The sequence below is a fragment of the Eutrigla gurnardus genome, assembly GCF_963514095.1.
Source record: "Eutrigla gurnardus genome assembly, chromosome: 21".
In the NCBI taxonomy this organism is placed as follows: domain Eukaryota; kingdom Metazoa; phylum Chordata; class Actinopteri; order Perciformes; family Triglidae; genus Eutrigla; species Eutrigla gurnardus.
The window spans coordinates 20,125,097-20,138,158 of NC_139932.1; the positions used below are offsets into that span (position 1 = coordinate 20,125,097).

General features: G+C 41.8%; 1 protein-coding gene across 1 annotated transcript in view; it reads left to right on the forward strand.

Annotated features, from left to right (window-relative positions):
- The window catches only part of LOC311032467 (chemokine-like protein TAFA-2), a 47,475-nt gene extending 38,401 nt beyond the window's left edge, over nt 1–9,074 (forward strand). Inside the window, exons 4-6 of the mRNA XM_084039264.1 lie at nt 3,623–3,747; nt 4,224–4,280; nt 8,428–9,074. Of these exons, the coding sequence (XP_083895390.1) occupies nt 3,623–3,747; nt 4,224–4,253 (155 nt within the window). The 3' untranslated portion in view covers nt 4,254–4,280; nt 8,428–9,074. The remainder of the gene's footprint in view (nt 1–3,622; nt 3,748–4,223; nt 4,281–8,427) is intronic.
- Nucleotides 9,075–13,062: the final 3,988 nt, after the last annotated feature.

A 13,062-nucleotide genomic window follows, 5' to 3' on the forward strand; every position in this document is an offset into this window, starting at 1 on the left:
AAAGGTTTCGCTGAGTTTTTATAAATGCTTGTATTATCAGGTCAACAAGTGTTGACAAGTGTTGACCTCAAACGTTGACGTCAAATGCCTGGTTTTGTGAGTACAGACCCTATGTGTACTACTGCAGAAGTTTGGTAACATTCCATGCATTATTAGTGGGGTAATTTACCAGATATACCCCCAGTACCATAGCACTAGTACTAAGCCATTCGGCTGATAGCGGCTATCTTGACCAATGCTGACCATCGCTAAAAATGCTTCCGAGGGGGTGTTTGGCTGGATGTCATGGTGGAAATGACCTAGGGTCCATTTCACTCCAAACCATCACTTTAATGTATGAAGATAAATATTAATCTTACATTAAAGTGTGGATTTCTAAATCAAGCTGTTGATTATTTTCTCAATTAATACCTTGGTCTACAAAATGTCAGAAGGATTAAAGTGCTCACTGCTCATCTGACTTAAAGGCTCTGGAGGTGCAATAAGAAGTGAGGAAAAAAAGAGAAAAAGAAGGTAATTACATTCACACGCTTTCAGTCATAGAAGCAGAATGCCCAGCAATTAGCCCCAGTGCTCAAGTGTACTTTTATCACCATGATCGTAAAGAAGGTTTCTGAACAAGGAAAATGTGGACTAAAGATGGGACGATATATCGGATTTTATCAGGATAATCGGAAATGTCATCAGGTGTGACTTGAAAAAGCCATTTGCCTCGCTATCATGATAGAGACGTTAAAAATAGGGCTATGCTTAAAATATACAGGATACAAAAATACATGTATTAATCATTTATTTATGCAGGGAGATCTCATGACTTATAATCATATTTTTATGGGTTTTTTCACCACAAAAAAAGATATTTTAAGCATATTTTGATGATATTGTGAATTATTTCATCGAAAATCGGGGAAATTAGTCATGAAATGAGTTGCAGCAGGATAATGAAGCCCATGTCCATGTTTCCAATGGCAACAATGACCTCTGTAACATGCCAAGGTTTCATCAGCCTAAAATAATACTGTGTTTAATAGTGAACAGTAGCAATGGAACTGTGAGCAGCAGTGATAACCTAGCAGAAGAAATGTGCTGGCGACGATAAAAGCATCAGCTGCAAAAGTGCAAGCACTTCCAGTTCTGGTCCCAACCTCCGACATCGTAGACCGATGTCACCTTGTTACGTTTGTTATATACGGAGGAAACTCACTGAGGGTCTTTCAGCATGCTAATGTGTCAGACCCCCGACTCAGCTGAAGTGGCTGCTTCACTTTGGTCTGAAAAGCCTAAACCCTGGACCCAATCCTGTTTGACCTATTCCTTGACATTTCACTATTGACATTTGCAGCAAATTAGAGCTGCGAGCCACCGGCCTCCGTTTAAAGCTCCACGGTTGATCTCGGCAAGAAAAAAAAAATGTCCAGCACTTAACCTTTTAATTATTCTTTCTTCTGCGACCGTGGGATTACCTTTAGCTGCGCTCTGTGTGAGACGATCTCCTCTTTATATGAAGACAAATGAACCTCCGGACGTCTGAGGGAACTTGAATGGATCTGAAAGTGTGATTCTAGGAGGGGGAGAATAGAAAATACCTGCTAACTTTAATGAATGGAAGGTCTTGATTGCAAAAAAGCGAATTATATCATAAAGCTGGTGAGCATCGATTTCATTCAGAGTCATTGTCTGCCTGTAACACACGGCAGGTTTCCTGTCTCACTCAATGCCCACCGGAGCGGACCGCAGTAGTTTACAGCTAAAGTCCGGTGGATGAATCACTTTTAAGATGACGTAGATGGATGAGACTTCATGGGGGATTGTCGAGGGACCACCAATGGCGAGCACGGCACGGAAATCCACCAATCCCCCTTTAAAAGCCCTCACTTGTATAATTCAAACACAAACTACAGTGAAAAACATCAAATGTGCCACTTTACGGGACGTCGTGTGTCTTAATGATCCCTGTCTGGGACCGATAAATTTTTAAGTGAAAACCAATCAAATAATCTCATCATGAATCAAATGTATTAAAATGCACTTTTGTATTCTTGTATTAGCTCCATTTTTCACTTATCGACGATGATAAAGAGCAAGACAGCCTTTTTAATTCACTTGTGATGATATTTATGATTATCACCACCACGGATATAGGATGTCATCACACATCAGAATAAATAAAAAAAGTTGATTGTGGTAAATTTCCGGTTTTAAGCATATTTTGATGATTATCGGGATAATTATTTGGGCCAGGATAATCATGAAATGAAAATCGTCCACACACACTAATCTTCAATCCTGGCACATGATTGCAATCAAGACATTGTAGCCTTTGATTACAGGCTTTAACATATAATAAAATATAAATATGTATACAAGCTCAAGTTCAAAGCAAAGACATGCAGGAATTTCTAACAGCGAGGTTTTGCTCCCAGATGTTTTCGACCTAAAAATCCGCCTTTGCTTTAAAAAAAAAAAAAAAAACGTCACTAACCGTTAAGTGAAACGTATCCCATGCACTTAACGCACTGCTTGGTAATCAATACTCCCATTTCATTTCACGAGAAAACCTTTGTGGCTTTTTAATAGCGGCTGTTACCAAACCGCCATCTGCTTGCAGTTTGACCTGATGCACGTCCTGCTCACCACACGGCCGCCATAACCGTGGCCGCGCTGCAAATTGATTCCCTCGTGTCATAAAGCATCCATTCTCTGCAACTTACAGCAGAGAGGCGACGGCGTTACGTGTGGATTATAATAACAGGCCTCTTCATTAGGGCAGAACGCTAATGCCAGTGGAGGGAGGGGAGGGGGGGTGGTAGATAACGACCTCTGTAATACGTTTAAATGATGTCTCGTACCGCGGAGCGACAGAAGCTTAATGTGCTCTTTCATGGAGGCGACTCACCGCAGCTAAAAGGTTTTCCCCTTCCCTTCAGACGGCTGGACGTCTTTCTCCACTTCCTGTCTCATAGCATCGGATAAGTATGACGAGAGCAGAGAGAGAGCTTGAATACTCAAAATAGATTAAGGCGAGCGTTGCCACTCAAAAAGCAAATCTTACATCATCTACCTGAGACGGCTGTCAAAATGTGACACGGCTGGTGGAGACGATGATTGTGTGTGAGGAGACTTTAAGTTTCAGGCTCACAATATTACGGATAAGAGTTTGAAACGAACACAGATTATGTCCCAAAATAATAAAAACGTATCGATAGATTTCATTTATGTCAAAGTTTAGAGTTGAGACCTTTTGTCTTTTGTTGAAAGTGGCAACAAAAGTAGATTGAGCTCAAAAAAAGTATCATAAAGTCATTATAAATGTAAATAAATACAATTATTCAGTGAGCATCTCGGGGGAGAATTACAGTTAAAAAGTGGTCCTGCAAAGATAGGCCGACTGAAAGTTACATGTGGTTAAAAACTATTTAAAATTAAAATTTCAAACTTTTTTTAATGCATTTTTCAAAACGATGTAGCAGGTTGGACTTAGACCTGCAGAGGTGAAGTTACACGTTAAATAGTTTTATCTTGGCGCCGTTAACACTGGCGTGATGGCCTACAGACGTGCTGAGTAAAGATATTTCTGCCGAGTCGCTCTCTGACCTCTCTGACCTCTCCGTCTCCTCGCCAGCCTCGATAGTGGAGCAGAAGTGGTGGTGTCAGATGCATCCGTGCCTCGACGGAGAGGAGTGCAAAGTTCTCCCCGACCTGAAGGGCTGGAGCTGTGCCACGGGGAACAAGATCAAAACTACCAAGGTACGTTCAAGAAACCAACAAAAACACATGTTGAATGTGACCTCGCAACGCTTCGGCTCCTCAAAGTCACCTTTACCTAAAAGCAGCTAATGTTTGCTTTAATCAATCAATGGGTTGCCATGTCCCCTTAGCACTTTTCAGGCCACTTTGTGCACCCAAACTGGCCAATCGCTCACTCCAATTACCTGCTTTTAAGGTGGTAACACGACGCCCGTTTCCTTCACTGTGTTATGACGACCCATGCCTCCCTCCATGTACTTAATTATTTAGACGGCCTGCACCACACCTGCCTGGAGCCGGGAGTCGGGGCTATTGATTCAGGAAGTTATCGGGACCTCAAAACGGGATACACTATATATTTATATAAGATTTCTTTTTTTTAAGTGGTCAGCGACAAGTCTGTCTCGTGTCATTTGTATGAAACTTAAACACATCTTTTCTCTTTTTCTCTTCTCAAACATGAACGCTATGGGAAGATTTCTGCGGACAAAGAGCAGCTTTGGTAACGTCGGATGCTTCACAGAGGAGTCCAGGTAATAAACCAATTTGTTTATTTTGTTTGATATTTTAAGGTTTTTTTCTGAATTCTACATACAGAGAGAAATTCTCAACAGAGATCATTAAAGGGTCTCATTGTTAAAAAAAGAAAAAGACACATTTACTGCACGGTGTCACCTCACATCTTCATTAAAACCCAGATGAGGCAAACGGTATTATTAAGCCTGTGATGGAGCGAGGCGAGGCGTACGATCCTACGAAGACTAAAACAACAACCTGTTCAAAGCATCGGCATTACCCAGCGGATTTATCTCGCTGCACCTTTGAACTCAGCTGGAGAAACAAGTTTCTTAAGTTTCAAATCTTTCTGCAGGCTGCTTGAAGCAGCGAGGGGTCTGGCTTTCTTCTTCACCTCTCTGGGAAAAACTGCACAAGATAAACCCTGAAACCTCCAGCTGACACTGACCTCTATCTCGCCACATCATAAATGCATTCATACATGCTGGAAACCCCCTTTGAGGGTTGACAGTGTAAACAAAAGCAGCGACCGGCTACTACAAATCCCAGGACGCGGCAGGGAGTAAGAGGGCTTTGGTTCGGAGCAAAGGTCTGGCACACGAAGACTGAACGCGGAAATTCTGTACGTTTCATGTAGTCTTCCGGGTCTAATGAAAGGCGATCACCTTCATCAGATATTTGTACATTTATATCCGCGAGTGAGCATGAAAACGTTTCTCAATTATATACATTTCATGAAGTCTCTCCCTTCAGACATCAGCAATCGGAGGCTCAGGTTTTAGCAGAATAGATTGTTGGCTGTACTGGATGTTAGCGTTGCCCTGGTAACCTAGACAACAAAAACCAAATGGGATCTTCCACTAAGTTAAAGGTCGACTAGTGCTGGATGAAGATATAAAATTCTGGAGTGGGATATTTACTGAAATTTACATCACAGAGGAAAGTGTAAAAATGTCTCATTTCAGCCCCAAAAAGTAAAGCTATCTATTCAAAAAACACACTGAAGTGCAAAATTGTTGAAGCAATTAACACTGGGCGTTATAAAACTATTAAAAAAAAATCAATGCAAAGACGTGTGAATAGATATATTATATGTGACTATTTTTGTGACCTGAAATCCAATCAGCATTGAGATTCTCCACCCGTCGTCACTGAATCAGAAATGGAGAAAAGAATATCTGGTATCGGTCTGTGGCCTCCCAGAGGTCTACGATAGAACCTCATTAGTCCAGAGATGATCCAGACTATGTGGAGAACCAAAGACAAACAACAAGGTCGCTGCCATAGTTACGTCTAGATGTCTTTAAAGTGTTAACATAGCCTAGCTCTGATCTATCCAAACTCCATTCAGAAAACACACATTTTAAATCTGTTTATTGTCCTCCTGACAGACCTGACAAACCACGACAAATCATCATCATTATGTCGTTATTTCGGCATCGTTTTGAGATGAATTCCTCTCCTACAGTCCGGTGTGTACTGGGTGCTCCCGTGGCGGCCTGTAACACTGCAACGGAAACATTATAGGCTTGTGGTGGTGTTTGAATATTTACCCATAGTGTTGATAATTAAAGTGCTTCTCTGTTATTTGAAGCCTGTAGTATCCCTCAATAATATAGGATGCCTTCAGACTGGGTTCAACAGCAGACAGCCCGGCAGGTTTGCATGCAGAGCCGAGGCGCCGGAGCTGTTCATTCAGGCTTTAGGAACAGTGGGACGCCCGTATCGTATTATACAGGCGGATAAACAGACACATTCAGAATTTCTACAATGAATAAAAGATACCAGGGGGTATTGAGTTTGGAGGTCCTCCCCTAAAATGTTTTTGTTATTATTATTACTACAGATAACTCCTGCTGTCGTTAAATAATTTAAATTCTGCTCTACAGATTCAGAAAACCTTTAAATAATGTTTCATCAATTATATGTGTTAAAAAAACGAACAGTTTGTTAATTATATAATAAAAAAAACCCTAATCTGGGTAAAAAGGTGAATCTGCTGTGTGTGTACCTGCTTCCTGTTGTTGCTGATTTTACAGGCAGATTCTCACTTTCAAAATCTTGCCGACTGCGGCTTTTCTAACGTGGCCACATTATGAAAATCCCAGCCTCGGTATTTTTTTGCCATATTGCTGAGAAGGACACTGCGGCGTGCCAATTACACAGCTGAATTACACAATCACAAGCTCATGCACCTGCTGCGTTAAATCTCTCAGCCAACCTTACTTCAGGCTCTAAATGGAAATGAATCCCTTGCCAGTTAAATTAGCACTTGTCAGCCACCAATTAAATGAAAGCAACGCCCGCTGAAGAGTTAGTTTTCCTCTCAGTATTTTTAGCATTGTTCCAGACAGTCACTCAAATACTGTTAGCGACCCCCTCCTTCCTGGCGTGAGATCACTCTCTGAAGACATTTTCCCTTTCTGACAAGAAGCGGCTTGGCTCTTTGTCTTTTCAGCGTGGAATTATTCTCAAATTAGTACCACATTAATCACAGTGACAGCTGAGAATGTAAATGACTCTGTAAAGGGAAGAATTTATTACAGGCCGCGCAGCGACCTGGCAAAGTGCGGCGACAACCTGAATTTATGGGATCTCTTTACCCCCGTGTTTGATACCATTATGCAGGTTTTCTTGTCAAGTGATGGCCTGATGGTTTTCCGGATTGTTTTTGCTTTTTCTGCATAATTGAGGATGATTTATACGACAGCGTGCGGTGCGGGCGCCTCGGCCTGTCCTCTGTCAATCGGCACCATTTGTGAATTAATCTAACCAGGCTGTCAGAGCTGTCCGCTCCCTATCAAAAGTTCAGCATCGATAATGGAGCCTTACAAGTTCGGCGACGGCTTCCCCTCAGTCCGTCAAACCTACGCGGCGGCTGACAGACGGCCGGGATCGATAGCGGACGTCGTTATGAAGGTTGTTATGGTATGTTCCTCGAGAGCCGTTTTTTTTTTTTTCCCAGGAATGTACTTTTGGAGGAGCCGAGGAGCTGCCAGTCAGCCACCGGGCTTCATGACAGGCAATTTAATCTCAAGGAGAATGGAGATCTGCAGAGTATCTGACAGAATCGAACTGGGGAGGGAGAGAGGAAACCCAGCTCACCAGCATCCTTCATCCTGAATACTGCATAACGGTCTAACTGATAGATCGATGTGCTGATACATGAAGCCAATATGAGTCTTTTATGAGGTACTGGAGGGATATTGAAGCTGAAGAGAATTCCACAGTTTGACCTTTCCACTAGATGGTTGTCTCCCAGCCTGTCAGATGGACGGCGCTGCCCAGTGTGACCCGCGTAGACGACACCCAGAGTTATGGTGCCTGTGAAGGAGCTGATGATGTCTGGATGTTGTTTTTCAAAATAGTTTTGCCCTGCTAGCTTCATGAACTAATGACTTTCGCACACTAGTTATATAAAAAGGAGAATATCTCTGCATTTTCAAAGCGCATTCATGCTCACAGAGGGATAAACCACAGAGGGCTGCTCAATTATGGCAAAAAGCATACTTAAATACTTAACACGATTACTCATCGACATTTATTCAACTTTTCTTGAACCTTAAATATAATTCTTACTTTAAATTGAAGTCATCTTGGCTTGAGATGAACCGAACACGCCGGTCCAAGAGTGAGTTTGGGCTTTTAGGGAGTGGCGTTTCCCCCACGGGATCCCGAACCATCTAGGGGGCGAGAACATTTTGAGAGCCAAATTAAAAAAACTATGAACGAATCTTAATGCCCTGTTAATTTAATCACAAACACATTGGTTTGCATGGACATCAATGGTGATGACACAGCAAGAAAAAGACCCCACTGCAGCATGATAAACTACTGCTAAGCCTCCACAAAAAGCAGTTTATTTCATCCAACTCTCTTCTAAAGGCCACCAGCACTGGTGGTTTTCCTCTAAAGATAATGAGCTTTCGTCATCATGGCAAACACTTCAAATAAACTCAGAAAGGGTGAATAATACATGTGGTTTTTGTATCTCTGACATGTCAATCAGCGGTGACGGGTGTCTCATGTCTTCTTGCTCCAGTCTTCTGTCGATACCGTTTAGTGTCCGTAGATGATGCTCTTTTTCTTGAAATATTTGTAGCGTCGCTTGTGGGGAGCAATTTTCTTGCATTTTCATTTCAACGCTATTTCTTATTTTCACAGGTCGACAGTTCTGGCCTTTGTCGGATCATCAAAAGGAGACGTGATGCAAAAGGACCTTTCTGTAAATAGAGACTTCCTTTTCTTCTGGACTGCAATTAATCTTTGGAAAAACTCTGAATGCTTCTTCTTGAACTCTCTGGACGTGGAGCACTGATCATTCATTTTTGAAGGACTTCATAGGATTATCTTTAACGGACAACAGGATTTATTCTCTGATATTGTACTGCTTGTATAGTGGAACACACACACACACACACACACACACGGTGAACTTTGCCTATACATTTCTAGAGTAACATGTCCTTTGCCGGGGGGGATCTGCGTCAGACAGCAGGATGGTTTGATGTAAGCAACGCTAATACTCAATACAAAAATGTGATTTTGTTTTATCAGTCAATCGTGGCTTTCTTCTCAAACAACGTGCAGTTTCAAAAAGGTTCAGCTATGGATGAAAACGTGGCTGAGCAGCAGATATTTTAGGGTGACTTCCCAAGAAAATGCACAGCCACATTCATCCCTGTATCGTCCATACCGTGTGCCATAACACAAAAGGGGTCAAATAAACCCAATTTAGTTGGACATTTGCATAAAGCTACTATTTATGACGACTAAACCAGCGCTGTAAAATAAATAAATAATAAAAATAAGGTACACACTGATGGAACCCACCAGCTGTTAACGGACAGGAAGTTGGATCCAGTCGTGGTTTATTTTCCCTTTGAAAATCACTTTCCTGCCACGTTTTGTTTTGGTTTCACAGCTCCGGGCTTCACATTCTGGACGACAGCGGTGTAAATTACACACATGCATCTGGTGACGATGACGATGCTCCCAAATCTCGTTTTTTGACTCAAGTATGATTTGCTGATCACCTTTCGGTAGGTATCGCTGACACCTCCTTTGTCTGTGTAAGTGATGACATCAGTAATAAACTATGGTTGTGTAACTAAAGCCTTGTGTGGTTTTTTGTAGAAAAACGACTGAATAATCTTCGATTTAACTTACATTTGAGTTGAGTAAATGAGTCTTGATCGAGGCTAATGACGCCTGCAGAGAGTTAACGTTATGGTGAATTCAACACCATGTCATAGTTTTGCCTGAATATGCTAACAAAGTCAAAAAAGTACAGTTTTGGGCTCCCAGTAATGGATTTGACCCCAGCTTCCCATTCATTATCATCATTTTTTAAAAGACCTTAACATTCATGATCATTTTAAGGATTATTTTGTTTTTCCCATGTGGATAAAATGTGTTTCTGTAATGTAAAGTGATACCAGTATTTTAAAAGATTTAATCATTTTAAGATTATCAGCATAATATGATGAATTTGATTAATTGGTCCCATCTTCTAACTTCTATTGCTCATATAAAAAGTAGCCTGTTTGTGAATGGGATTGCCGCGTACAGGATTTACAGTCCCATCATTTTTAGACCCCGACAGCTGCGGATTATCAAAACCAGTCGAGACTCGTCACACCACAGTGCAGGCAAGACGGGTGCTTTTATTTTGAAAATTTTATTTTGCCCTACAACGCATCCCACGCGAGTCTCTTCTTAAATAGTTTATTACCACAACAAGAGTCGCAATCTGTTGTCATCGCGTTGACCGAGTCGGAGTCCAATCTCTCCACTTTGAAAAACGAAAAGATCTTCCAAAATTACAGAAGCACGCTGTCTAGCTAGATGGGAGAGTTTCACACTAATCCAGTGAGAGTTGTCTGCACACCCATGGGTGCCCTGCAAACGGGGTATTCAGGATGCTGTTTTGTCTGACGGGAGTCAGTGCGGCTACTGGATTTTTTTTTTTTTTCCGGAGGTTGCAACCTGCTGCTCGTAAATCCTGTACCTACACAGACTACAAATCCCAACATGATCTGTTGTCTGGATGAGAGCTTCTTAAATGTTTTTAGCTGAAGACCCCAGTGAGAGATTTGTTTCCCTTGCTCTGGGAAACAAGCTTATTAAAAAATTTCATACCTCTCGTCATAAAGGGACCCACCAGCAACAAGCCTGTAAGTCAATTTGGATCTCAACCCACGGCCGCTCCAGACTACTGTTGAGGATTTTCCATGTTTTTATGTTGCATTGCTGACACCTCTCAATTTCTAAACGCTTCTCTTTCGGGAAATTACAAGTCAAAAAACGAGTTTCCACAATGGAGGTAATAGTGTTATCAGGAGGTTATTCAGCTGGAGAGGCTTGACAGACAAAAAAAAAAATCAAAGTTATTGCTCTTGTTGCATCATGTTTTTGAGTTGCCTTCTTTGGTAACATTCCCTCTGTGTTTGCTGTAAACACTGTTACTTGTCTGTGTCTGTCAAACACAGTCGAGCTGAACGACTCCCTTTACCCAACGGCGAAGGCTGTGAGGCGCCTAAAAGTGGCTTCATAGCGAGCTCCACCCTTCGCCATCGACGGCGGCCCTCGGTGGAAAAAAAGGCTGCGGCACCGTTGGCCTCGGCTTGTCCAAACAGTTTGACTTTTTCAGGGTCAGCGCCGGACTCCCGGTTGGCATCCGAGTCACTTCAGAGGAGTCGGAGGAGTTTCCGGGGGACGGCAGCCGCAAAGATACAGAAAAACCTCGCTTTCAAAGCTTTGATTTCTTTCAAGAGATTCAAATGAGGTAAAGGGAGGCAATTCTCTCTCTCGTCTTTTTTTCCCCCTCATCTGCTGCAGTCATTACAAGTGCACATCAAAGGAATCTCCTCCTCTCACCATATGTTGTATAGTTTCATAATCTAATGAGGGTTTTGTAATTACACAGTCCACCAGGGGAAAGGAGCTCATTGATTCTCTGGGAAAAAGAAATTTGATTTTCGTTTAATCGTTTTACATAACAAAAAGAGGACTTGCATGTAAGTTGGAGACTTACAGATGTGAATGCAAATCATTCTGAAAAGCTTTCCAGGCCAGAGGAGATTATGTGGAAACGTGAAGAATGTCACTTAAAAAAAGGAAAGAAAAAAGGCAATGGTATGGGCATTTTTCATCTCATCATGTCATTTGTTTTCCTGGTGGAACGCGGTAGTCTGTGTGACATTTCAATACATGTGATATATAACTAATGAATGCTGCTTCTTATATATAAATATATATATATATGAATGTACCTCGCATTCAGCAATGGGAAATGCTCCCGATGCATTCATCAAGCCATCAAATGACGAATGAGACACCAGCTGTAATGGAATTATTTATACGTTTCTGCAGGAATAATAAAGGCTATATGGCTGTGAGAAGTGTTGATTCACAATAGCCTCACTCTCGCTGCTGTGCGTCAGAAATCCCTTTAAGCCGAGCCTGGGAACTCCAGTCGGAAACTTTGCTTCGCCTCAGCCGGGAAACCTCCATCTTCTCCGGTCGTGACCAGAATGCAAACAAAACGGCAGCTTATGGAAAGTTCAGCCTGAAGTCTTTATTCTATCCGTCCATCGACGAGCCTCAGCACAGAAGAAGAAAACGCTGCAAAGCGTTTTACTCAAATATGTCGTTATTCGGTACTGCAGGTTCACACCAAGCCAAAGTAACTAATAGAGCTTATTAATGCGTATATATGCGACAAACTCCATCAAATTCAGAATTAACACAAATGATCAATATGTTTGAGGTGCTACAATGCGCCTCCATGTGTACTCTAGTCAGTTTGTTGCGTCTAAACGAGGCATTTAAGTTACAGCCCAGATTGGGAATTTTCAACAGATCTGCAAAGTAGCAGATTGGAGATGCACTCAGCATAAAAAAGGCAAATGGCAGCTCCAACTGGCCGGGGGCAGTTAAGAGTAGTGAGTGAGGAGTCAGCAGACAGTATAAGTAGCAGCATTAAACAGGCAATAAAAAAAAGAGGAGGTTTTTCGAGAAAAGTGCGAGTCACCGCAAAAAACTATGAGCGCTCCTCAAGCACGCTGCCACCGCCGTCCGCCCAAAAAACTCCAAACTGTGCTTCGTAAATATGAGATTCCCAGCTGCCGTTTGCATTTCTCAGAATGTCTTTGCCTTCCAGTGTTTGCATCACGTTCCCAGCCTTTTCGTTGCTGCAACACTCCTGTGTTTGAGCGGCGCAAATGGAAAGGATATACACGTCTGCTTTCATTACGCACTTTTTAATAGAAAACAAATGATTAGATTATATTACAGATTTGGTCATGCATTTTTAATACATTTAAGACATCATCCATCTGGCAAATTAGCACTCCCGAATTTCTGCACTCACTTTGTACACTGTAATTACTTCTGACAGGTGCAGCCGATTGATGTGGACCTGAACGGGATTTTCACTATTTGAGTTTTCCCCCAAAATTTAAACCATTTGAGCTGAATTGATTGGTGATTTGTTTATTTATTTCAGTCCGTTTTCAGTGCCAATCACTTACATTTCCCAGAATGCACCTGTTAAACTAACTGTGTGGCTGTGACGCTGATGCTTTCTTCGATCTCCTTGTGATTAAGTTGGAATTACAATGAACATATAATTAAAAAAAAAAGAGTAAAAGACTACAGAGCAGGAAATAGAAAAACTTTAATCAATACTTTATATGAATCTGTAATTCGGGAAGTCTTCCTGCAGCTGTGAAGAGCTGGAATGGAAAATAAAATGCTCAGAATAAATATGAGGCATTGCTCTATTTAATCAACAGG